Raw genomic sequence first — 27206 nt, forward strand, 5'->3', positions numbered from 1 at the left:
CACATAAAGCTCAAGAAGAACGATGACCAAAGTGTGGATGCTTCCTTCAGTCCTTCTTAGAATACCCATGAGAGGAGATACAGAGACAAAGTATGGAGCAGGGTCTGAAGGAAAGGCCATCCAGAGACTGCCCTACCTAGGGATCCATCCCATATACAATTACAAAACCCAGACACTATTGTGGATGCCAACAAATGCTTGCTGATAGGAGCCTGATATAGCTGTCTCCTGAGAGGCTCTGTCAGTGCATGACAAATACAGAAGTGGATGCTCTCAGCTAAACACTGGACTGAACACAAGGTTCCCAATGGAGGAGGGAAAGGACCAAAGGAGGTGAAAGGGTTTGCAGCCCCACAGGAAGAACAGCAATATGAGCCATCCAGACTCCCCTCCCCAGAGCTCCCAGGAACTAAACCATCAACCAAAGAGTACACATGGAGGGTCCCATGGGTCCAGCTGCATATGTAGCAGAGGATGGCTTTATTGAACATCAATGGGAGAAGAGGCCCTTGGTCCTATGAAGGCTAGATGCCCCAGTATGGGGCAGTGCCAGGGGGAGGGGGGAGGGGGGAATGGGTGGGTGATCAGGGGCAGGGGGATGGGATAGGAGGTTTTTGGAGGGGGAAACAAGGAAAAGGGATAACATTTGAAATGTAAATATAGAAAATATCTAATTAAAAATTAAAAAAATAATAAAGAGAGTAACTTCACTGAAATCCTGTGGAGGTTAAATTAGAATGCCCGGAAATACAGCTTGGTGAGAGAGCATGTCCCTAGCATGTTCCTAGCATGTTCCTAGCATGTTCCTAGTGCACAGGCCTGGGTTTGGTCCCTTGTACCTCCCCAGTAGACACTGGAGATGAAAGTATCTCAAATGTGCGTTTGATCTACAAGTGGCCAGAAACAATTTTGCTGGCAACCATGCAGTAAGCTTGAAAAGACAATTTAAATCAGTAAGTCAGCCATGCAGCAGACAAACCATCGTCTGCCTGCTGTCTCACCTGCAATCCTCACCACAGCCCGAGAGTCCAAAGCAAGCATGCCTCTCTGAAGTACACACTGAGGCATAATGACCTAGGTAGCTTGCTCAAGATCACATGACTAATAAGGATAAAAGCAAGATTCAGACAGTGATTGGTCTGACTCCAGAGCCTATGTATGATCTTACCCATGATTCCATGTATGTACACATGCCCTGAGACAGACACCTGCTTAAGTTTGAGATCAAAAAGAAGCTACCTTTGTTAGATTTTTTTTGTTCACTTGTTTGTTTGCTACCCTAACACAAACTAGAATTATTTGGGAAAAAGAACCTTGTTTGAGAAAATGACTCCATCGGGTTGGCCTATAAGCAAGTCTGTAGAGGGATTGTCTCACTGATGGTTGATTTGTGAGGGCTCAGCCCACTGTGTGTGGTTTCACCTCTGGGCATGTGTTCCTGGCTTATAGTAGAAAGCAAACTGAAAAAGCACAGGAACAGGCTAGTAACAGTGCTTCCTCCATGGCCTCTGCTTCAGTTCCTGCCTCCAGGTTCCTTCCTTGAGTTCCTACCCTGACTTCCCTCCATGATAGGCTACAAGATGTAAGCTGAAATAAATCCTTTCCCCCCCCAGTTTGCTTTTTATCGTGGTGTTTATAACAGAAAAGCCATCTAGGAAGGAAAAAAATAGGGATTGCAAGCAGGTTGTAGAAAGATGAGGCCATTTTGCTTTTATTCCCCGTTGTTCAAAAATTTCTACAATGTTTACTGTACAAGTATGTATTTCTCTTTCAGACCTAAATATAGGTGAAATTATTACTTCACAGTATGGAAGTCTTAGAACGCTTCATGTAGCAAAAGAAAGGAGAGGAAAATTGAAGAAATGTAACAAATAGAACTAACAAGGCTTGGTGTCATCTTGGCTTCAAAAGATAAGAAAGGGAGAAGACACAGGCAATATTAAATTAGATGCATCTTATTCCATTCAAGCGGCTATGTTGAAGGAGTGCCATGGACCAGGTGGTTTACAAATACCATTTAGTTTTTAGGGCTCTAGAAAGTCGGTCCCAGATTGAACCTTTGACTTGGGAGGCCCCTTCCTTGGAGAAGGCGCCGTCCTGCTGTGTCTTCATGGGAGAGACTGGACAAGACAATTCTAATCCTCTTTCACACAGCATGTGCTCCTATTTGTGAGTCCATCCTCATGACCCAGTCACCAGGCTTTCTGTCTTTTGACACCATCCTATCAGTGGTTAGGTTTTGACATGGGACTTTTGGGAATTCACAAATATTAGTAAGCTAGCAGGTGGTGACACTGCTCAGTAAAATCTGTTCACAGGAGAAGAGAAACAAATTCTAGACAGCGGCAGAGAGGATTTCCCACTTGCCCTTGTTGAGTCTGAAGAGACTAAGTGTTCATTTCAGCTGAGCACACCCAGGTGGTTAGGGGTGCGAAGGAGAGGGCTCATTTAAAGAGACAGGTCATCATTTAATAGTGACCTTAAAATAACAGGAGCTGGTAAGATCACGGAAAATGATCCAGAGACAGGGAAATGGAGGGAGGGCAGCATATCTAAAGTGTGGCAGGCAAAATAGAAATTCATAAATACAGTATCACAGCAATAATTACTACTGATCTATTGAGGCATAACAGCAGCTCAAGGAAAGACAATAGGTCTACAAGGACTCAAGATTCTTCTACAGCACTCACTCGTTGCCAAAAGGAAGACAGTAACTTTGGAATAAAGATTCACCTTAAGTGGCTGACTCTGAGTAAGACTTGCGTCAGAACATTTCTCTGAAATAAGACCCTCGGGAGGATGTGAAGTTACTTCTGTGGAATCCTCACATCAAACACTCAATACCAAACTGCGCTTCAGATGAGCATTCTGCAAGCTGGTAGAGCAGTAATCAAACTCTCAAGAATCGTCACTGCTTGGCAGAGGTGTCAGACATGGCAGCTGATACAGTGTCCGGTTGCATAGCAACAACAAAGTCCCCAACCTCTGTGGGGAAACTGATGGGATTTGGTTGCTGTGTCGCTGTGTCCTGATCCTCCGCACACTGGGTTAGGTTGTAGCTCTTCCACTACGGAAGCTGGTCAAGGAGAGAACAAGGCCCTCGTCTTGTGACACTTCTGTGAGAAGTTAATTTCTACATGAAATAGTTGTAATTTAGGCAAATGATTTGATTTAAAAAGTAAAATCTAGTCCTCACTTCATGGTTTATGTCAATATTCACTCAACTAAAATGCTTTAATGAAAATACAACAAGAAAGTTAGGAGAAATCACTTCCTGACCTCAGAGCACACAGCACATAGAACCCAGCAGGCAAGAAAATAAAGCCGTAAGCTGAAAGACTGGCTTATTTGATTATATAATTCTTTTATAAATTTGCTTGACAGAAAACATAGTCTGCAAAGTCACTAGGTTAAGATGAATATAGAAAAAACTCATTCCTTAAAAGAAAGGAATGATACTTAAAAAAAATAGATTCTGTGTCAGTAAAGATTCTGCCAATATTGTGGACAAAAACAAAAGACACAAAGCAAAATGCATAGAAAAATATACATTACACACATGAAATGATGGAGATTAAAATCACATAGGATAGAAGTTTCTCTTGATGGGTTAGCTATAGGATAGCATTGTCTCCTTGAAGGTGGAAGGGGTATAAACTGGAACCACCATGGGGAATAGGGATTCTTCAATACTTGTCTTCTCCCAACCGTTTCCTATTCATGTCCTCCTAAAAATAACCTCCACCATGAATAGACAACAAATCCAAGTGTGCTCGCCGCAAGCTCATTTGTAACAGCAAGGGGTTGCACACACCCTAAAAGCTCACCAAGAGCAGGCTGGCTGTGTGTATTAAGGTGTATTCCTATGAGGAACGCGGTGCAGTAAACAGTAAGGACATACTCGGTCTGATTGTTACTCCTAGGAAAGGGTCTCTGAGGTAATGTTACATGAAAAGCAAGGTGCAGAACTAGACACACACAGTTACCATCCGGGTTGATTACACGTAGACTGTAATGTGTTGGCAACACCAAGGAACAGCTTGCCTCTGGGGCTTTTATGGAAAGCCTGCTTTAGAGCTTTACAGACATTAATTTTTAAATTTTGGACATTGAAGAGAGAGACAGAGATCCAGTGAAAGTAAATGAGCTACAGAAAGAGAAGCTACATCAAGTTAGAAGGAAACCCATGCGAGAGTCAGGCAAGCGGAAGTCAAGACAGAAGAGAAATCACTTAGCTGTGGGGTGAAATTCAGTTCATTGGACAAGAGCCTTTCTACAGTTCTGGAGTTAGGCAACTTCTGAAAAGGCCAATGAGAGGCCAAGGCACAAGTGGAAAGGGAAGAAGAGGCAGATTCCACCATTTCTAGCAGAGCTAACCTGATAAGCACCACAGTTATTGATATCCAGGGACTCTGTATCTGTGTCATTTGTCCATGAGAAGGAGAGGCTGGCATCTCACTCCCGCCTCACTGATAAAATGCAGGGGAGGAATCAACCAGTGCCCAGGATCCCACTACATCTCTCCTAAGAGTTTGAAGGATTTGGGTGTGGTACTATAATTTATCCGCAACAGCTGTATCCATAAAGTAGAATTGAAATAGCTCAAAACTAGAGAAGGAAGCCACACCCCAGGTGAGACACAGTACAGCTGTCCTTAGTGAGCATCATGAATTGTGAAAACGTGCCAAGACACTTTTCAAAACAAATCCTTGGGAATGTCACCTTCAATACACTCATAAGTACACATGATACACACGTGTTAGCATGCCCGTATGTATACATGCCAATACAGACATATATTGACTCGATTGCACAAATACACACTCAACTTGTTATGTAATTTGAGCTCAGAACTGCTCTATCAGTGTGCCTCAAGCATGCTTATGCATAATGATCAGAGTCTAATAATAAAACAGAAAGTGCCTGTAGCATTTATAAATAAAGCCCACATTTGTCATAGTTAACTTAGAATTTTTAGACTGAGATCAAGTGAGAAAGAACAGACTTTGAAAAATAATTGCCAGCCAAACACACTTGTCACTGCATTGACTAAAGAGGCTTAAATTAAAACTCCAACACTGTCCTACCAGGAGGGAGGGAAATGGAGAGCTGATATCACAAACTGATGCTTGCATAAATTAGTATGTAAAGTGAGGGGTGTGGGTCCAAGGGGGATGAAGCGACATCTTGCATTTTAATGAGCTAAGCAAAAATGTAATAGGCAAGAAAGCAAATATCAATGAATTTCTAGCTATTTAAACACTAAGTGCAGCTGCATGCTAATTGTCAGTATTATGGAATAGAAAAAAGGTTTTAACTGGAAATTTTTTTAAAAAAATGTAGACTCACACATGCACCAATGATATGATTCAACCAGAAAAAAAGAAGACGTATTAAAAAGAAAAAGCTAAAACAATTTGAAACATCAGAATTTTCCATCAGCAATCACTTTATGTTGGGGGGAGTGATATTGAAATAAAATCAAAAGATGACTTCAGGAGCTATAAAGTCATCTCATGGTGAAGAGCACTAGCAGCTCTTCCAGAGGACCCAAGTTCAGTTCCCAGCACCCACATGGTGTCTCACACCATCTCTAACTCCAGTTTCAGGGGATCCAACACCCTCTTCTGACCTCTGCAGGCACTGAACACATGGTACATACACATACATGCAGACAAAACATTCACACATATAAACATTTTAAAAAGATGACTATGTTTCTTAGATCAGCAGTTTCCAACTTTAGAATTGAGTGAATAATAAAAAGCATTTGTAAAAACAGAAAAAGAAAGCATTTGTTTTTTTGAAAAATAGTAGAGCAAAAATACTTCATCGAGATCCACTACCAGGTATAGGAATAGTGGTTTCTAAATAAATTTGTACTACAACGTCTGCCTTCCCAGTACATCAGAAGGCATCAGAAGACAACATATTGAAATAAGCACAAAAGTACCTTTTGTAGGAGCGAAATTCACAGCATAATGCATCCTAGCGCCTGCCCTACTGGATTCAAATCCCGCCTCTACCACATTCTGCCCTCTCTGGATCACTGTGAAAACCACAAAGACTCACATGCAGGAGGGCTCTGAGGGCTGAACACACTCTCAGTAACTTCAGCCATCGTAGCTGTCTTCAGCCAAGACAACAGTGGCTTAGAGCAGGCATCATATTATGGCAAAATGAACAGGAGAGTGAGGAGGGGTGGTGCTGACCAGCCCTGCCATTGCTAGGAAGGCAGCATGATCATCAGCCTCTTCCCACAGCCGCTCTTTGATCAATGGGAATGGCGATCACAGATCAATTTTGAGTGGAAAACACAGAAGTAGCCCTGCCTTCGAGGTGCCACCCAAGAGACCCTAGGATAGAGTGAGGCATCAATCTGAGGACCTGCTGTGATCTGAGCACACTTTTCTACAACACCGTCACCCCACACAGGATGCCTTGTTCACTGGTCAGATACCTGCCTCATCTGATCTTGCTACAGAGCCCTTGGAAAATGCCAACAAATGTTTTACTTCCCCTTGCATTTGCCAAGGTCGTATAAAGGACGTGGCACAAAAAAAAAAAAATCAAAAGTTGACACAAAGAGACTTCATGTCACTCTTTCCCTTTAATTTGCTGGAAGTACCGACCTCTGAATAGAAGGAAAAGAGCCAAGGCTACAGGCGTCTTGGCAGGGCGACAGGCCACCAAAGAGATGTGAATTCCCGCAAAGTAAACACACACAGCTCAGGCTGCTAGGCACCGGCTAGAGTCCAGTCCTACTGTGCCCTGGACTGGCACTCCTGCCAAGGGACCAGGGGAAAGCAGGGGGTGGGGGGAAATCACATGCCAGCTCCAGCCAGCAATAGAGGAAGACAAGGGGCGGGGCTCCGCCGGTGTGCAACCATGCGACTGCAAACCTAGACTCCAATCCAATAGGTAGCAGGATAGGATGCTCCTGCTACCTCTGCAAGCCCAGGGCCCAGCTGGACAGTGGAGCCTGGCCAAATCCTGCAGGAGGAGAGATGAAATCAGAGTGGCATTAGGGCTGCATTTGTTCTCATGGCTGTGCCGCCGCCGCCGCTGCCGTCCCTGCCTTCGAAGCTCAAGCTCAGGAAGACTTTTCCAATGGCATTTTGGGGGTGTTCAGCACCAGCGATTGCCCCCAAGTCATTAGCATAGTTACGATTCCTATGGCAGCAGAAGACTCCATGCTCTGTTTAAACGATGACAAGCCAAGGCAAACATGAACAAGAGACGGGCAACCTACCATTTACAAAGAACCAAGCCTTGTCCCAGGAACAAAACTGTGCTGTTTTCGCATTAAATGTCCACGACAGATCATCTGCTAGCATGAACTGGATTTTAAAATAATATGAACAGACTAATTTCTTCCTGTTCTCAAATGCCCCAGGAAGACAATAACCCTCCCCCAAGAGGCACCCAGTGGGAAGCATTGTCAGATGACCCCATTCTTGGTCACCACTAACTTACCATACAACCGTAGACACATTATTTGAGTTTTCTGGTCTTGGGTCCTCAGTGATTAAATGAGTTTTTTTTAATGTCTTTCCAAATTCCCTCTCTACTCTAAAATTTCATATCCTTGGTTCAGGATGGTCCAAAAGCTCAGTTGGTGGTAGAGATACCCCTGGACTCTGAGCTACAACTGAAGACACAAAAGTGAATTTTAAGATGAACAGAATGTAGGTTTGAGAATGCATGCTCAAATTTGATACAGAAAGCTCTGGGATTTGATACCTTTTCCTTCTTCCTGCCATTATTAAGGGCTACGGACTGAATACCATTCACATTCTTTTCTTTTCTTTTTTTTTTTCTTTTTTTTTTTTTTAACAGAACAGGAATTTTAGCCTGTTAAACAATAGAGGCTCCTAGCCATGGGCTAAAAGACAAGTGACCCTCAGTGGCCTTAGTTGCTGGCAGTGTTCCCAGAGGTTCTCCAAGGCTTACCTTCCACCAGCTGGTCGAGGCTGGAGATCTTCTTGAGCCCATCGATGGTATAGATGGTTCTCACTCCCTGGGGCAAATTCACATTATCCGAGAGAGTTCGGGTCAAATCAGCCAGCAGGGCTTCGAAGGATCTGAAGCGGTCTGGGGAGATGGCGTACACAATTCCTTTGAAGTAGCGGTCACCATTTCTGTAGAATCGAACCTTCTTGGCTTTCTTCTCGGAGCTGAGCGTCTGCAGTGTGCGGGTGCGGTAGAAGCTGCAATGGGCGCTGTGTGTGGGGCTGGGCAGGCCGTTCACACGGGAGCCCCTGCTGTACCTCTGCGCCTTGTCCCGCTCATCAAAATGCTCCAACTCCATATCTCTGCCGAACGACATGGCTGGCTTGTGTATGGAACCTGCGAGCCCCAGAAATAGATACAGACCGGTTATGTGAAGATCGTGGGTTGAGAGACTCTGAGAGCTGCTGGGTTTTAAACACTGGCGATGTATTTGGGTTGTGGAGTGGGAGAGAATGAGGAGGAGGAGGAGAAGGAGAAGCAAGGAATGGAAAAAACAGCTCTCAGTGCTAACAGCCTTACTCAAGCACAGTCTGGTTATACGACCCCACTGTCGCCTGTATCATCCCTCAGGCTGCAATGACATCCTCTCAAGGTGTCACCCTCCCTAGTTAGAGGTAGATAAACCGAGGCCTGGAATATTTCCCCTTAAATTTCCAGAGGTAATATAGGTGAGAGATATTTTAATGGAAAACACCCTCTCCCACCCTACCCTCCTGCTTTGCCCGGCTATAATGCTCACTGTGAACTGTGCCCAGGTGGTGTGCCAATCCCACAAGCAGGGTTTTTTTTTTAAAAAAAAAAAAAGAAGACTTTTCATATCCTAAGCAGGGGTAGAAGGAGTGGGGGGGAAGTGGGGAATCAGACTGTAGAAGCTACAGTACGTGTGCACTGCTATGGCCAGGCAAAAAGGAAATTAATTCAATCTGGAGGTTCTATGCACTTTCAGGAAAGACTTTGAACATAGACATGTATTCCATATGCTAAAATGTGATTTCCTCTCAACCCTTTTGCTTGTGCTTAGTAATAAAATGGGATAAAAAGGGAAGATGGCAAAAAGATGGTCAGGGGAGAGAGAGAAAGGGTAAGATGCAGATAGGGAAGGAAAGGAGGTAGAATGTGGGGCTGGAGGATGTGGATAAGGCTGGTGAATACACTTGACCTAGTACCAACCATATAACCTGAGAAATCTACTTGATTTGCACCTGTAAGACTCAGTTACAGACAGGAATAAGAATAGTATCGACTTCATCGCTCATATGCACCACTAATACCTATAAAGTTTGCATATAAGGAGTATTGACTTATTTACAGGAAACATGCCTTCTATTCCTGACCATGGCACAGAGATAACCAGGGGAAACAGAATCATCTACTCCCCCCTTTTGCAAAGAAGGCATCTGTTTATTGAGTAAATCCACTCTTGCTAGAAGTGAGCTGATAAGATTTGTCGCCCTTGAAGGAACATCAGTGTTACAACACGACAATCTGGAAAGCTGGAAAGGCACACCGAAATAGACTGTGCGTGAGGTAGAAATCCGAAGGAAGAGCCAAGCTATTTCCCAAGTCACCGATGGGAAGTTCAACCCAAACTCAACAAAACTTCTGCCTCCTCTCGTGACTTTTCCTTCATCTTCAGCAAACTGGCCTCCAAGCCGTTCAGAGAGAGTAAAGTTTACTTATCAGTTGAAAAGCCTATTTAGTTTAAAAATGTGTATAAAACTGAGCCTGATGGGCCACCCTCGGCCACAAATAGTAAGTTCAAGGTCAACCTGGGCTACATGAGACCCTGACTCAAAAAGCTCTAACTTAGCTGAGCGGTGGTGGCACATGTCTTTAATCCCAGCACTTGGGAGGCAGAGGCAGGTGGATTTCTGAGTTCGAGGCCAGCCTGGTCTACAGAGTGAGTTCCAGGTCAGCCATGGCTACACAGAGAAACCCTGTCTGGGGGGTGGGGGGGGGAGAGAGTCGCTGTGTTTAAAAAGCTCTAACTTAATTAGTTAATTATCTAAAGCTTGTAATAAAATTCACACATGAAATCATAGCAAATTTGTAGAAATTATTCTAGAAATGAGTCAAGTAAAAGAAGCCAATATTGATGACTCAACAGTTCAATGATCAGTTATATGAGAAAAGACACAAACAGAACCTTCTTTTAAAGCTCACACAGCTCTAACAAGGCAGCTGGATTCATCAATACCAGGTCTGAGAAACAGGATTTACCCAGAATCTCCAGTTACAACTGAAGGAGTGTTGGATTTTTTCAAGTTTGATTTTTTGGGATTCCAAAGCTCTAGCTCCCTAGCCCTGTGACACTAGGTTCTGTTCCTATGGGAAACATGAATTTTGAAGCCACTACACCTGTCTAGACTTTGCACCGGCACCTCTCTTCTGTTGTTAAGTCCACTGAAAGGCCTGAGAACACAGAGTAGAATTGAAACCCCTAGCTGAGTTCAGCGTATCTTCACTTCAAGCAGAAAAACTGTCTCTTGTGCCTCATAAATAACCAGTTGTAACCTAATTCTGCATCTTTATAAAAGCTATACTAGCTGTGATGTGGTTTTGTTAGTTTTTAAGTAACTAACTTCAAAGTAGTCACCACCGGGAGTAATCCTGTAGGTATCAGCTGCTGTGTCACAGAACCAAAATTCTGCTCTGATACTGCTATCTGCTCCTACTTTGTTGATGTATGTGTTAAGTAGTCAGTCTTCAAAAGGTGCGTGGGTTAAGTGGGAAAGGAGGTGGAGGAGATTACGATATGATGATGCCCACACACCAAGCTCCTCAGAACTTTAATGCTACGTGCCAAGGTGACTTTTGATGGTGTTTGCTTTCTTTTTTAACCCAATTCACTCTTCCATCCCTAGGGGCTTCCTCCCAAGTTGATTTATGCAAAAAGGAAATAAAGAGGAACCTAGCAAACAGTAGCACAGTTATGTGACCAGAGATGGAAGACATCAAGTTCCAAGGGTCTTCAGTGGTTCTCAGCTGGCAAAATCCAAAAAATGTTTGGGTAGCAGTTTAAACTGGGAATGGTTTTAGGACCAAGAATCCACACCAAATGATAGAGAATCTATTTAAAGCAGAAGGGTTTGTTCATTTTAGTAACAGGTTCACCCCGGGCAGTCCATCTCCTACTTCCCACCAGCGAGCAGGCAGTGCCAGTGCCAGCATGGCAGAACTATGCTCTAAGTGAAATAGCTGTCAAAGCCACAGTTCCCACTAAATGAAAGTCCAGGCCTACCATGAACACTTTGGCGTTCTGGAAATCATGTGTGGAATGAAAACAGGTGCCCTCTCCTCGCCTCTGCTGGCTCAGCTTCCAGAGTCTTAGTCATACATGTGAGCTAAGAACTCTAGAAGAACATTCTCTGGGCTTCCACAGGGTCACACTTGCTATAGGGGAAGCTGGCTAGAACACACTTAGCCAGCATTCACAAAGTATGGGTGGCTAGAAGGCTCCGGATACAATTGTAGGCACCAAGAAGGTGCTCAGAGCCCTCCGCCACAGACACTACAAACCATGGGTGGGGAAGAGCATGGACTCTTACCATTTTCTGTAAATATTACAAAGCCAGGAGAGTAGTGTTGCTCATTGTGGGATTTCTCACCATTCTGAGGAATATCTATATTCACCTTTCTGTGAATGATCTCCCATTTCAGCAATTTACACACACACACACACACACACACACATACAAATCTAGCATAAATCCTAGTTATCACATCTGGAAATCCCAAGGCATGTTTTAGCAGTTGGATTAGGACTGAGGTGCATAGAGGGGCATGGGATAAAAGACATGCATGCATATATCTTTTGAGTGCATGATGCACCACCTCAAGTCAGCACATCACAGGACATGTGAGCATCTTCTACATTTTCTTACATATAACCTCTCTTGAAATCCCTCCTAACCTGCATTCATGAAACATTCCATACCTAAAATGCTGCCCTAGTTTCCTTTCCCGTTGAAATGTGATATATTTAGGAACAGTCATGACACGTCCCCCCACCCCCCACCCGGGCCCCTTCGGAACAGCCTGCAGTGTGGCAGCTGAGCAGGCGTGCACAGTAACCTGGGCACACATTCACAGGCGCAGTCAGAGAGGGAGTCCTGTTTGAATGAAACCTTCTTGTTACTTCTCTCACCCACAAGGATTTCCTTGCCAAATCCAGCGGTGATGCCTCACAAACCTGATTTTCAAAAGCAGCCTCTTTTGTGGGGCAATGCGGCGCTGTGTGTGCGCTCCCCCTAGGAGGAAAATGTCTTTTCCTTTCTGCACGCTTTTAGCACTGCAGGTACTAATTCCTACATGAGGCTGCCTGGCTGTCCCCAGAGGAACTTGAGACCATGCATAAAGGTACTTGCAACGCCTACACTGCAGCCCTCCATATCCAGGCTCATGCCACCCTCCTGGGCACTCGGGAAAGCATACACACAATAAGAGGCCAGGCCCAGCCACTCCTTCCTTGCCCACTTGGTCCTAGCTCCACAGCCAGTGCTGACAATGACAAGCGCCTCTCCCAGTTCCTCCGCGGCTATCTATCTCCAACAACAAGGCAATGGAAAGCTTGGAGGGCCCAGCCCGCCAGGCTCCCTATTTAAAGCCGGTGGCACCAGACAAAAGAGGCAGGAGCCAGCAGCCCTGGGGCCGCGGGCACACAACGCTTCCTGGCCGGACCAAACTAGCCAGCCCAGGGCAGCCTTCTTTCGAGGAACAGCGGGCGGGGCGGCTGCCGCCCAGTGGGGTCCATCCTGGCCAGGGCTCCCAGGGCTGCGGTCAGACGGCACCACCGGGCCCGCCCGCACCTTCCCCAGCCCAGCCAAAGCACGCACCGGTCTCGGGTGGAGGCTGGGTTGTCTGTGGCCGGCTGCTGGAGCTGTCCTCGCCTGGCTGGGCGCGGCTGGGGTTGCGGAGCAAGAGCGTCTGGAAGCTGCGGCCGCTGCTAGTGCACTGATGCACTGGAGCTGGTCCTCATTGAAATGCGGTTCTCCGCTCAGCCTCACTCCAGCCTCTCTCCCGAGGAGGGCGGTGGCGCGCAAGCTTTTCTTGTGTCTCACTCGCTCACATGCCCTCCCTTCTCCCTCCTTCTCCTGCTCCGCCCTCCGCCCTCCTTGGCAGGGCGCGCCCACTGTGGCTGAGTCCAGGGTCCTCCCTCCTCCAGCCAGGCTTCTGGCTGCAAGGGTCTTGGTGATCTGGATTGCCTGCCCCCCACCCCCCACACCCGCTCCCAAGCCTCCCCAGTCCCTAGAAGGACTTACCAGCGGATGGGGGCAGGTTGGATGGTGGGTCAGGGAACTGAGAAAGAATATGGACAGAGATGGATCTGAAGCAGGTCATGTGCTGGGCAAAGAGGTGGCCCAGTATTGAGGTTGCCTTCCTCAAAGGAGACCAGAGGGATTCACCCACCTACCCGCCCACCCCTACCCACCCCTACATCTTTTGATTTGGCATTGTGGTTTGACACGCCCTTCCCAGGAATAGGGAAACCAGTGGGATTGCCCCTCAAAACTGCTTTTTCTAAACTGTCCTGGGAGATCAGATCTGGACCCTTCCGACTAAGCACTGTGAAGTAATCCTCAGTAGTCCTACTTGGGAAGGGCCATGTTCCACTAGTCATCTGTGACTGACCCCAAGACATGAGTCACTGTTGAGATGGTGACCTCCTGCTGAGGGTTTTATTTCACAATAAGCCCTTGATAACTTAAGGCCACACTATGACTGCTCTTGGAGGCCTCTTGGCTGCAGGATTGGCAGTGTGTCAGGGTGGAAAGTCCCATAAGCTTACACAAGCCTTCCCTCCCCGAACAAGAATGTCTCAGAACCCAGATGTTCACAGATTCCTCTGGATAAAAGCATCCTTTGGATACAATTCCGGGGACTGGGACCCCATCCCAGGTGTCTCTGAAACGTTTGCATGGCTCAGTATGCGGCATGAATATTTTTTAAAAAGTCATTAGACAATACATAGACTATGCCGATGTATGCATCTATTTGTCTGACCCTGAGCTGCTCAATGAAAAATGCAAAATTAATTTTCCCTGCTCTGCCCACTGGGTCCAGTTATATATTTTACTCTTTACTATTACTAAAAGTTATTCTGAAATACTCTCCTGAAGTGTTATCTTCAAGCTAAAACCCTTTGTTAGAAAATGCAGCTAACTGGGATATAAATATATTACATATTCAATATATATTACATATTCAATAAATGATGGGATATATACTTCTGAGCTACTTAAGAGGAGGCCAGAGATGAATGTACAATGTTCTCACCAAATTAACTAGAGGCAAAAGTACCACACTCTGCTTCTTCAAATTCCGACGCACAAGTAAGCCTCAGCAGTAAGCCAAGAGATGAGCAGAAAACAAGTCCGTTTTATAGAGACCAGAAATCAGGACCTCTACTTACCTTGCCAATGAGGAATCCTGAGCGATTTCTGCCAAGTATCTGACTAATAGAGATACTACCTCGAACCTCCCCACAGTGGACATGCTGTCAAGGCCATTTCATTTTGTAATTAAATAATTCTAGGGATTTCAATTGTAGGGATGTTTGCCTGCATGGATGCATGCACAGCACATGTGTACATGCTCCTGGAGACCAGGAGAAGATGTTGTATCTCCTAGAACTGGAGTTGCAGGTGGTTGTGAGCCACTGTGTGGGTGCTGGGAATAGAACCTAGGTCCTCTGCAGATGTACTAAGTGCTCCTACCCACGGAGCCATCTCTCCAGTCCCCTCGAGGTAATTTATTAAGCATTTCATATAATTCAACCACATCTTACCCTTTGTCCTAGTGTTATGGGGTCTACTTAAATCCAACATAACTCAAACACCAGATCAATGAAGGAGACAAAAATGTATTGTAATCCAGATGGTCAGTCAGGGCCTCAGAACAGACGAGGAGCTGAACTGAAGCAGAGAGTCAGAACACCACAGGATACTTAAGCTCACAAATCGTAAAGATCTGTGCCAAGTTATTATTACATTTTTTTCACCAATTAAGATAGGAGTTGGATCTTAGGCCTGGGAACATGACCTTAGGTTAACCCTGCTAGCAAGATGGAGCTGTCCTTGAGATATCTGGATTCAGACAACTGTCTCCTTACAAGCCCCTGAGATGTTTGGATCTGATGAGTGTATCCTTTCATTAGAAGCTGTTCACTATTGGGAAGTCCCCGGTTCCCCTAGAGCCTAGAACCTTGAATTTAGTTTGTCCCTGTGATTAAATGGGAGTCTGGAAACAAAATGGTAGTATTTAGAACAAATTGGGTTTTGGTTTGTATCTTTTTTTTCTTTGCTAATTCCCAACACCAAGGTGTTCACTTGAAAAATGAAAATAATGTGTTAAAAGAAACAAGATGGCGGTTGACTTTTTTGATGGGAATATCTCTAGTCATCATTTACCTTCTCTCAAAACTACAATACAAGTAACAAGTAAGTCGATGAATACCCTCAACAGTACTCTGGTCACCAAGCTACAGCCGCATCATAGCAGTAAAGCATGCTGGGTAAGCAGTACCAGGAACCTGACTGGACTGAAGCCTAACGTTGTCCCAAGGTAGCTTAAGTCTTTAGAGGAGATAATTCATATTTTATTCTTTGAGAATTTCATGCAATGTATTTTGATCATATTAGCGCCTCTGCCCTAATTTCTCCTAGATTCACCTTCACCTCCCTCCCTAGTCAGCTTCAAGTTTTCTTTTAAATCCGCCCAAGTGTCATGTAACAGCTTCCTCCAAGATAGAAACATCCTATCCTCCAGGAAATTCCTTAAACTGGTAGGTAAAGTGAGCCAAAATAGCTCCAGGAAGTCCTGAAACCAATCAGATTTACTACCTTCTCCCTGCCAGAGTCATCAAGAACAGCAGAGAGTGCTCCTCAGACAAGCCAAGCTGCAAAGAAGACTCTGAGACCAGACCCCCTGTGGGAAATGGGTTTAGAGCAGAGGCACTTGGAAAGAACATTGTCCACCCAGTTGAGCTGCAGGCTATGCAGGGTGCTTCCATTTTCCCGGGCATTTTGGGCCTTCACCTATGCTGAGTGAGCCTTGGTGATACAACTGTCTTTGAATCAGTTATACTCCTGTAAGTAAGCCAATAAAACTCAGTGGGTCACCAAGTTAGACTCTGGGATATCCATACATTGGTTTGTTGTGGGTTCCCAGTCTGGGGTAAATAAGGTGTGGGTATTGTATCTCCCAAATGTGTCTTGTCACACAACACCAATCCAGTTTGTTACCCAGCTACTCTTGGGAGTAGGGCCTGCCCTATAATATCATCTACCTATCAGGGTCACACACAGTTTAAAAAAAGTAATTGACTCTCTCCCAACAGAGGATGCAGCAGACCCTCAGCTGGAGTGGGATTCTTTTGTGCCCACCTCCCTGTATTGGGGTTTTGTCTGCCCTGAGTTTTTCACTGGTCTTGGGCACTCTTCCACAAATCACTGTGAGTTCATGTGGGCAGCCATCATTCTGTGTCCAGAGAACATGGTCTCCCTGAAGTATCACCGCCCTGGCTCTTGGAATCTGTCTATCCTCTCTTCATCAATGGTTCTCATGCCTTAGAGAGAAAAATGTCGTAAGTGTATCTGATACAGGGTCTCGGTTTGTAACCTCGGCTGGCCTGAAACTCACATGCAGACTAGGATGACCTCAAACTCACAGAGATCTGCCTGCTGTCACCACTTACTATTGTGCCATCAAGTCAAGAAATGTTTTAAATTGGCATTATTCCCTTTTATACGAAGGAATTGACCCAAAAACTGACTATGTTTATCTCTGTATTATCTGTATTTATATCTAGATCCATATATCTCTGTGTGTGTGTATGTGTGTGTGTATGTGTGTATATACACACATTATATATATAACAAGTTTAACCAGAATTGGGGAGATTTATTTGACTCAAAGTTTCAAGAAATATAGAATACAGTCCATTGTATTAATAAAAGCCAAGCTCAGCTCTACTTTCTAACAGTCAGTATTACCACTGCATTGGTCATTATGCTTATAAGGCAACCCTGGGTTTTAGTGTGTTGTGTAATCTCCTATAGAAAATTCTGTCTTCGAATCAAAGCAGTTATCAGGTCTTAAGAGATTTGCTAAGTGGTTAGAGCACTGGCTGTTCTCACAGAGGATCCAAGTGTGAATCCCAGCACCTACAGGGCAGTTCACAACCATTTGTAACCCGAGTCTCAAGACCTCCAACTCCTTCTTCTGTCCTCCGTGGGTACTAACCACACAAGTGGTACTCATACACACATGCAGACAAAACATCTATACACAAAAAAAGAGAAGAAAATTTAAAAGCCAGTACTTTCTCTATAGCTTTCGTGTGCAGCCCAGGCCCATCTGCCTACATGTGGTGTCACACACGGTGATCTGGGCCACACACACACGGATTAGCAATCAGGAAACATAGCCCATAGACTTGCCTACAAGCAATCTGATGGAAGAATTTTCTCTATCGAGATTCCCTCTTCCCAGATAACCCTAGCTTGAGGAAAACCGACAGAAAACCAACCAGCACAAGATCTTTCAAAATAGTTACTGTAACTGCTCACTTACCTCTGGTCTAGGAGATTAAACGTGCTCAGGCCCAGATTACATAAGTTTTTGGATCTTTAGAAGAACCAAGGACCCCTTATGAACTAGTAAGCCCTCCATAACTCAGTTTCCCAGGCCTTTTCCTGCTTTTCCTAAGAGAAATTTGGCTTCCTGTGGGTGAACTCTTCCCAGCCCACCCCAAGCCCACACCTCTGCTCCTCAAGTACAACTGAATTCTACTTTCCTGGAGTTTACCTGTTTGTCCCAAAATCTACCTTCAAGGGGCTCTGGCCAGCTCGGGCGGGCATGGCAAGCATGGGTCTAGCAGGCCTTGCCCTTCTCCCCGTTCCTTCTGCAGAAAGTTAGCCACCGAGCTTCCTTACTTGGCCTCTTCGAGAGCCTGCGAAAGGCTGACTGCCAAGGTCCAGCTCTCAAAGTATTCAAGTCCAGCAATCAAAAGCCCTGCATTTGGTTCACCCAATTAATACACCCAATCAAAATATACCACCACATCCTCACCCGTTATGACACAGACCTCCCCTTTTCTCTTCTTAAAAATTATGCCTGCAGGGTCATTGGTTGCTGCTTTTCTGCCTGAGTCCGAAAGCAGCCACTTTAACTTTTCTTCCCTGCTTAATAAAGGCTCTCTCTGTGAAAACAGATGCTTGGGTGTGGGTTGTGCCTAATCCAGGGTCTAGGGAGGAACCCCCACTGTACTCCACACCCTTTATACCAAAGGGACCAAATCTAACAGCGCTCACTTGCACGTGATATCTCTCACCCCCACTGCAGTCTCCTAAAACCCCTGAAGTTATGTGGGGAGCCTCAGACTCTTTCTTATATTGCAGTATGGAGTCTCTGCAGCCACTTGGGCCCTGCCATCTCCCTGCACATCAGTTTCTAGAGAACTGGACATGGCAGAGCAAGGATGGTCCTCCCAGGGAAGAACTGGGATTTCAAAAGGTATCGACACACAGTTTCTATTGATGGATCAAATCAAATCAATGTCCCTGACAAGCATGCCATGAAATGAACTCAGCCAGTGAGCTAGAATCCGCATGCCACTCAGGTGAAGGTCTTAAGATTCCTCATTCTGTACCTTCTCAGTTACATTCCGAGGAGCCCAGGGCTCTCTCTCAAATTTTCTTTGAGTTACATATTGTTCTTTGGTCCTCTTCTTGATCTGTGCTGTGAGATCCTTTTGGACTCTGTGTTACCTTGCACCTGAATAGGCCCTTCAGCTGCCCATCAGGGGATGGGCAGTGGACCAAGGCCCTCATCTCAGGTGCTAATGAAAGCTTTCAGCAGGAACGCAGTCCCACCGGCTCTGCCAAGGCATTGCCCATGATCTCTCTGTGGATAAATGGTTGATGCCAAATGGCTTTCTCAATACACCTGGGTAATTACATAGCTAGACATGGTCTCTGCTGCACGTAAGTACAGAGAGAGACCATGGTGTCTAAAACTCACATTTATACACCCAGGATTACTTGTTTGGTCCCATGTCGAGGTCATGACTATCTACAGAGCACCTGCTTTTGCAATCACGCATCCAATAAATAAGTTCTGTGTCTTTCCAACATGTCAGGCACTGTAACTTGGCAAGAGTAACTCAATCATGAGACTGAGTTATAAGAAGCACGTGCCCTGCTCTGGCAGAGCTTGGAAGGAGTGTAATGTTAAACCTATACTTACACAAATAATCATTTAAGTTCTACTATGAAGAGGAGAATAAAAAGAGGTTTATTTTCCTTTGCCCAATGACGAAGTAACATATAAACAAGACCTGAAGATAGCTTCACTATAAGGCGTGGCGTATTCTTCCCATCAGAAAGACACTCGAGGTGAAGGTTCTGGTAGGAAGGTGTGTGCAAGCTAAAGGAACAAAAGCCTTCTCGTGGGGCCTGGTGGAAAGGAAGACTGGAGAGAGGCAGCTGAGAGGGCTGGCAGGCCCTGGATCTTCAGGGACTCAAGCAGGAGAGACTTTATCCTATGAAGCAAAGAATATTACTGAAGGATTTTAAGCAGAAAAATGATTACAATCCAATATGTACATTTGAAAGCGCTGCTAGCTTTCCTGGCTGTGAGTGGAGAAGGGCGGGAGTGTAGGAGCCATTTTAGTGTCCAGGCCAGGGCTGGGGAAGGGAAAAGGGAGCCTTTAGCCATTACTTGGCTGACCTTGTAAGTGTATTCAGATCCACACAGCTTTGGAAATGTATTGGTTAAATATGACATCTCTTACTACCATGTAGGTTTCCAGGCTGTTCTTAATGCAACAACTTCAGAAAGAATATTTTGCAAGTTATTCTTGTACACTTTGTGTGTGTTTATGTATGTGCACACGTGTGGAAGCCAAAGAGCAGCCTTGGGTGTTGCCCCTCAGGACATTGGGCCTGTTGTCACATGAGACAGGGATTTGTCACTGGCAAGTGGGGCTTGCTGGTGAGGTTATGCCACCTGGGTGGCCTGTCCCATTTTTCCCACCTGTCCCAGTGCTAGTGTTACAAGGAGAGGCCACTCCCCGCCCCCCAGCTTTAAATGATGCTAAGGGTTGAACTTTGATCTGCACATCTACACAGAAAACAGTTCGCTGACAAAGCTTTCTCCTCAGTCACATTACTTGAAGGGTGTCCTCAAGTAATGAAGAATTTAAGCATCCTAAAGCTAACCTTTAAAACAACTAACTTGAGTGAAATTTGATTTAACTACATTCTGCCAGAAGTTTATTAAAGCGACAAATAATTCACTCATTGTATTCATGAAGACACTTATATGAAATCTGCTGCTTTGCTAATTAGCATTTCCTGTGAACTCTCCGTGATCTTATAGAAAGCAAACGTGATACTGCAGAAGACATTAAAGTTGAATTAACTTTAGAATTATTCCCAGAATTATCTCTGGGAATACAGTGCTCCAGAAAATTTGTACAACACAAAAAATTTGTACTGGAGGCTCAGAAATCCTTTCATTAGATATGTCTACCAGCTGAAGAACTTCATCAGAAAAGACAAACAGCCTTGAGACTTTTAACAAATCTCAAGGTGTCAAGTAAAATGTAAAATTTAACTAAATTTAACATTTTTTAGTATAACTTCAACTTTTAGAAGTAGTTTTTTTTTGTATCTATATATAGTATATGTATGTGTGTGTGCATGTGAGTGTGTGTGTATGTGTGTGTGTGTATGTGTGTGTGTTGAGCTTACTAGTGTGAGGGTACATTTGCCTGTGCAGCTGCATGTGAAAGCAAGGGGCTTACATCAAGATATCTTTCTCAATCATTTCTGCTCCTTGCTTTTGAGGCATGATCAGATCAGACAGTGTGTCTCCAAGATCTGCCTGTCTCTCTTCCCCAAGTGCAGAAGTTACAAGAGCACACTGCCACACCTAGATTTCTACATGGATGCCAGGGATTTGAACTCATGTCCTCATGCTTGTGCATCAAGCACTCTACCTGTTAGGCCATCCTCTAGCCCCTGAAATCAGTTCCTAAAAGTGCCTTCTAGGCACCAAAGCATCATGTCTCCATGTAGAATTCATTCTCAAGAGATTTCCAGTTGAGTTTCAAAAAAATATCACAGAATGTCTAAGTCATTTTCCATTATTGTGTTGAGTCCCAGTGCTACCTATCCTGGGCACATGCAGTCTGAGTGCCTCTAGTCAGATAATCTTATAAGGAGAGAAGGCGTGTAGCCCAGTGGAAGAACACTCCCATAAGGCCCTGCATCCGAACGCCAGTCCTGGGAAAAAGTAACGGAACACTTACTATAATTCCACTGCTGATAAACTTCTATATTTAAAAAAATTCAAAACACATGTATGCCTTTCTAAGATGTTTCTTTCACATGTATATAGAGCAAAAATATAATTTTAAATAAAAATGTGAAATGCTAATGTAATAATATTTAGCACTCTTTTTAGTTTAATAATTGACTATAGACATGTTGGATCTAACCTCAAGGGTGGACACTATAAAAACCCCCAAGCAAAATATGAAGGAAATGAACCTTTTGTGACCTTTGGCTGCACAGAGGTTATTTAAAGAAAATGCAAATTATGAACCATACAGAAGTCACTCAGTTGCCTTCCACGAAATTTTAAAGCTCACACTCTGTACAACTCTTAAGAAAAAGAAAAGGATATCACAAAGCAGAAATTATTTCCAAAGCATGTTGAGAGAAGATTATTAATTTCAGAATAAAGATGCCGTAAAGGTCAACAATAAAAACATTAAAGGGAGAATATTTGAATAAATATACCACACAAAAGGACTTGAGGGTTCAGCATCATTAGTCACCAGGAAAATGCAAAACAAAGCCACAATGAGGCACCAGTACAGTGCCAACAGCAGCTCCCGGTAAGACTGTTGGAGTGTAGGAGAGGACAAAGAGCCACTGCTGGAACTTGTCACTCTTGCTCAGCAAGACAGAAAGTAACACAACTGTGTTAAAAATAAGTTGCAGGTTTCTTAAGTATACACCGACCCTGTCACTCAACAGTCCCGCTCCTGAACACAAAGGCAGGCAAGCAAATTTTTATGGAAGGGAAGGTTTTATTTATAGTATCTTAAAATTTATCCAAATGTCCCTCTAATGGCAAATGGATAAACAAATTGTGGTATGGCCACACAATGGACACTATTCAGCTAGTTTAAGTTGGGCAAAATGGAACTCGAAGCACACAATACCACAGATCTCAAAGCAGAATAATAAAGTATTAACTGAAGGAAGTCTGGCCCCAAATCAGCACTGACAGGAGCTATAGCTGGGAAAAGCTTGACTGTAAATGACACACGTGATATTGGAGGAATAAAGAAAATATTCACTGGTTCTGGCTACATGACAGTACCACTTGTCAAAACTCAACACATTACACGCCCCAGATTTGTCATGGAAACACATGGAAATTATAGCTCGGTAGAGCTGATTAAAATTTCCCACATGTCAAATACAAAGTCAAAAGGCAAATGACAGCTTGGGAGAAAGTATTTGAAAGGTATAGGGCCAGCAAAAGTTTCTGATTTCTAGCTAAAAGTTCAGGTCATTGTAAACAAGGCTAAACAAATGCGTTTTCTCTCATCCATCTGGCATCTATAGGAACAATTTGATAACAAGAACTTCTTGTGACAATGTGAGAAACAGAGATCCTGGTGCAACCATGATACTCTCTGTGGAAAGTAAATTATAAATAAACAGAGCCTTGGATTCAGTAGATACCATCTCATAGAGTTAAAAGCATCTATCTATGAAGACTGTGTACAAAATTGCTAATCTCTGTATTTTCCCAATCTGTAAATAGGGAAATAACTGATTACAGAGCTACAGAATATAGTCAGCTATAGAAAACAATGCAGCAACTGAGGGCATGTGTTAGGCTGTATGGACTGCAGGAATGAATGGGCTATTCTGGTCTGTGGAAAGCAGAGCTATAGAAATGCATATGGCGTGAACATTATTTGGCAATGAAAGTGAAGAAGACCTGCCTTACGTGTCGGTTTGTGTATGATCCTGTGAGTTTATAATATTAAAAAGGGTGAGCATACAGCTGAAGGTACCAAGCCCAGCCGCTCGCAGAGGCAGGGAGAGATGGGCTGCTGCCCCTTTCTTTGTGCATCCTTCCACTGTGCTCCTTTGACAGTCTGAAAAGAAAATCGTTCTGAGAACTGGGTGCAGAAGGAATTTCGCACTTTCACTCCTCTTGCTGGGTGCTTTCAGAATCCTAATGCGCCGCAGATGCAATGGACAAGGACCCTGAAAAGTTATCCCATCCTGGGTTCCAGTAACAATGAAGGTCGCATGATAGGACCATAGGAGTTTTGTTGATGTTATCATTTGTTTTTAATTCTGAAGGTGCACTTGGTTCATACAGCAAATATACAGAGATGGGAAAGAAGATGGCTTGGGATTAATCCACAGGCTTCAGGGTTCAACTGTCCCGGTTTCAGGTTGAAGCGTGGGTAGCTTGATACACTGGCCAGGGCGATTCACAAAAAAAATAAATTAATAATAATAAAAAGAAATAAAAATAATAAAAATAAATAATAATAATAAAAAAGCAAACTAAGTAGTTCATAGGAGGCAAGCCAGGAAGCCAGGAAGCAGTCAATGTTTCTCTGAATGGCTTCTGTACCAGCTCCAGCCTCCATGTTCCTGCTATGAGTTGCCTTCCCAACTTACACTCCTCCCTGCCTCCCTATAACCCCAATGGTGACCTTAAAGAGCAACCCCCCGCAGGATGCTGTGTCTCAATGTCTGGTGCTAGCCACGACTGCAGACCAGACTGTCTGCGTGGGTGGGTGCATCGTAAGGATGGGTCCTTGACTCTTTCCATACTAGTCTTTATTGTTCTTTGACGTGCTTGAGTGTACGATAAAAAGGAACAAATCTCCCCAAAGACTTGAAATAGTTCTAAACTGAAAGCAAGGCAGGGAGGGATTTCGCCCTAAGAGGCTCTATAAAAAGAGCCCTGTGGGAGAAAACAGTATCTTCAATCTTCGCAGCAGATGCAGCGATAAACTCCAGAAGACTCCTTCAGCTCTCGATGCACAGAGATGCGGGCAGCACCTCACAGGTGAGCGGCGTGGGCGGGACCGCACAGGACGCTCTCCATCCTGGGGAACAGACATGGTCTGCTTTACCTGCTGCTGCTGTGGTAAACGCCATGGCCGAAAACAACTCGGGAAGGAAAGGGTCTATTTCACTGTACACGTTACAGTCCATCACGGAGTTGTAGGGAGGCAGGGAGGAGTGTAAGTTGGGAAGGCAACTCATAGCAGGAACATGGAGGCTGGAGCTGGTACAGAAGCCATTCAGAGAAACATTGACTGCTTCCTGGCTTCCTGGCTTGCCTCCTATGGACTACTTAGTTTGCTTTTTTATTATTATTATTTATTTTTATTATTTTTATTTCTTTTTATTATTATTAATTTATTTTTTTACACTCCATATTTTATCTCCACTCCCCATCCACCATCCGACTGTTCCACATCCCATACCTCCTCCCCACCCCCTGTCTCCACGTGGATGTCCCCACCCCCACCCCACCTGACCTCTAAACTCCTGGGAGCCTCCAGTCTCTTGAGGGTTAGGTGCATCATCTCTGAATGAACACAGACCCAGCAGTCCTTTACTGCATGTGTGTTGGTTGGTGGTCCAGTGTTTGAGGGATTTTGCGGGTCCAGATTAATCGAGACTGCTGGTCCTCCTACTGGGTCACCCTTCCCCTCAGCTTCTTTCAGCCTTCCCTAATTCAGCAACAGGGGTTAGCTGCTTCTGTCCATTGGTTGGGTGCAAATATCTGCATCTGACTCTTTGAGCTGCTTGTTGGGTCCTCTGGAGTTTGGGAGTTCGGTCATGTTAGGTCCCTTTTAGTGAGCACTTCATGGCCTCAGTAATAAAGTCAGGCCTTGGGGCCTCCCCTTGAGCTGGACCCCACTTTGGGCCTGTCACTGGACCTCCTTTCCCTCAGGCTCCTCTCCATTTCCATCCCTGTAATTCTTCCAGACAGGAACAATTATGGGTCAGCGTTGTGACTGTGGGATAGCCCCCTCTCCCTCATTAGATGCCCTGTCTTACTGTTGGAGGTGAGCTCTATAAATTCCCTCTCCCTACTGTCGGGCATTTCATCTAAGCTCCCTCCCTTTGAATCCTGAGAGTCTCTCTCACCTCCCAGGTCTCTGGTGCATTCTGGAGGGTCCCCCCTGTCCCCCCTGTCCCCCCACCTCCTATCCCCTGAGGTTGCCTGTTTCCCTTCTTTCTGCTGGCCCTCAGGACTTCAGTCCTTTCCCCTCACCCAATACCAGGTCAGGTTCCCTACTCCTCCCCACTGCCCCACCCCTTCCACTTTCCCTCCAGGTCCCATCCTCCCTCCCCACTTGCGATTGCTTTCTTCTTCCAGCCCAGTACCGCCTGCCCAGGGGCAACACCACCCACAGTGAGCTGGGCCCTCCATCCTCAGTCATCCACCAAGAAATGACCCACAGACTTGCCCACAGGCCAATCTGACAGGCAATCCTGAAGCGAGTGTCCCTCTTCCAAGGTGCATCAAGTTCACAACCTTTTAGACAGTGCAGGGTCAGGTTTTGTTATGGGAGGGGTCAATTTGAAATTTGTTCTTCTTCTTTTTTTTTAATCTTGGTTTTAACTGACACATAGTCGCATTCCAGTGAGATCGGGTAGCTTGTCCTTCCGGGCCTGGCTTAGTTCACTAAGCCTACCATCTTCAGTTCCACAAATGACCAGATTTTGTGTTCTGTTGTGAGGAAGCAACAGCTTGCTGTGTAGTTATAGATCCTCAGCTATGTGTAGTCGTCTACTGAAGAGCACTTAGCTCCATTTGGTATCACAGTGTTGTGAATAAGATGGAAATAAGGCTTGGTGTGGCGGCACGCGGCTTTGATCCCAGCACTGTAGAGGCAGAAGCAGGAAGATCTCTGACACTTCAAAGGCCAGCCTGATCCATGTAGTGAGTTCAAGACTGGCCAAGGCTGCATAGTGAGACTCTGTCTCAAATGAAAACAGACAAACAAGCAGGCACGCATCCCAGCGTTCCCATGGGAGATGGGAAGCGGGGACCAAAGAACGTCTTGGAAGCTGGAGGGCAACCTGGTAGGAGCCAGAAAGATGCTTCCTTGAACAAGGAGGGAGATGGTTGCTGACCTCTATGTGCACAGCAGAGCACACACACATAGTCTCTCTTCTCTTCTCCTCTCTCCTCCCCCACCACATGCTCAAGTGTGCACAAACAATTCTTTTCTGTTTTGGTTTTTATTTATGTGTCTCTGTGTATCATCCACGTGTGTGTGAGTCCCCGAGAGACAAGAAGATTCAGGTTCCCTCTTTTATCTATTATATATTAGATAAATAGTAGAGTGATAGACATGAGCCGCCCAACGTGGATGCGGGAACTGAATCTGTGTGTTCTAGAAAAGAAGCAAGCACTGTTAACCACTGAGACATCTCTCCAACCCAGGAAGAAAATGTTTTTAATTTTATGTGTATGAGTATCCACCTCACTTTATGTCTGTGCCGTGCAAACTTTTAAATATTTTAAAAGTTTTTGTATGCATCAGGAAGATTTTCATTTTTAGTGAATGTTTTATATTTTTGTCATTTATAGTTCTTTTAATGGGGAACCCTTAGGGTTTTTTTTCTTATTTAACAAGTATTTTTGAACCACTATCTCCATTCTGTGTTATTTATTTAACACACAAACATATTAATTTTCCGTCTTGTGCTGCAGTGTCCCTGGCTGCTTGTTAGATGAATAAGCTTCAAAGAAATCCAGGAGAGGGTTTTGTTTGAGTTGTTGCATACACAAATTTGTTTTTTGTTTTTTGTTTTTTAAAAATACTTTTGGTAATTGCCGGGCCATCTTAGCTGTTAAAGAACTCTGGCACTGTCTTTTGTTTCCCTGGGTTTCTGGGAAGCCTTGCTTTGTGATTACTGTCCTTGCAAGTTGCACTTAGAGACCAGGATAACAGCCTGGCTCCCATACTTGGCTTCCTTTTATTTATTTATTTTTTAAAGGTCCTCCCAAAGAACTTTTCCATTTTCCTAGAATATACATCAGAGTTGATCTTTGCGGGTTCCCAACCAAGCTGTCCATCCGAGACCTACTTACCCTCCTTCTTATTTGTAGAATGA

The 27206-nt window shown here is 44.6% G+C and overlaps 1 protein-coding gene across 5 annotated transcripts in view; it reads right to left on the reverse strand.

Annotated features, from left to right (window-relative positions):
- The window catches only part of Dclk1 (doublecortin like kinase 1), a 309975-nt gene extending 292014 nt beyond the window's left edge, over nucleotides 1–17961 (reverse strand). For 3 of the 5 annotated variants that reach the window (XM_052180495.1, XM_052180493.1, XM_052180497.1), the window contains exons 1-2: nucleotides 12849–13076; nucleotides 7954–8349 (exon numbers count right to left, since the gene is read on the reverse strand). In XM_052180495.1, the coding sequence (XP_052036455.1) occupies nucleotides 7954–8329 (376 nt within the window). In that variant the 5' untranslated portion in view covers nucleotides 8330–8349; nucleotides 12849–13076. Of the gene's footprint in view, nucleotides 1–7953; nucleotides 8350–12848; nucleotides 13077–17820 lie in introns of those variants that run through there. The other 2 variants (XM_052180494.1, XM_052180496.1) reach the window with 2 other exon arrangements.
- Nucleotides 17962–27206: the final 9245 nt, after the last annotated feature.

The sequence above is a fragment of the Apodemus sylvaticus genome, chromosome 4 (genome assembly GCF_947179515.1).
Source record: "Apodemus sylvaticus chromosome 4, mApoSyl1.1, whole genome shotgun sequence".
NCBI lineage: Eukaryota > Metazoa > Chordata > Mammalia > Rodentia > Muridae > Apodemus > Apodemus sylvaticus.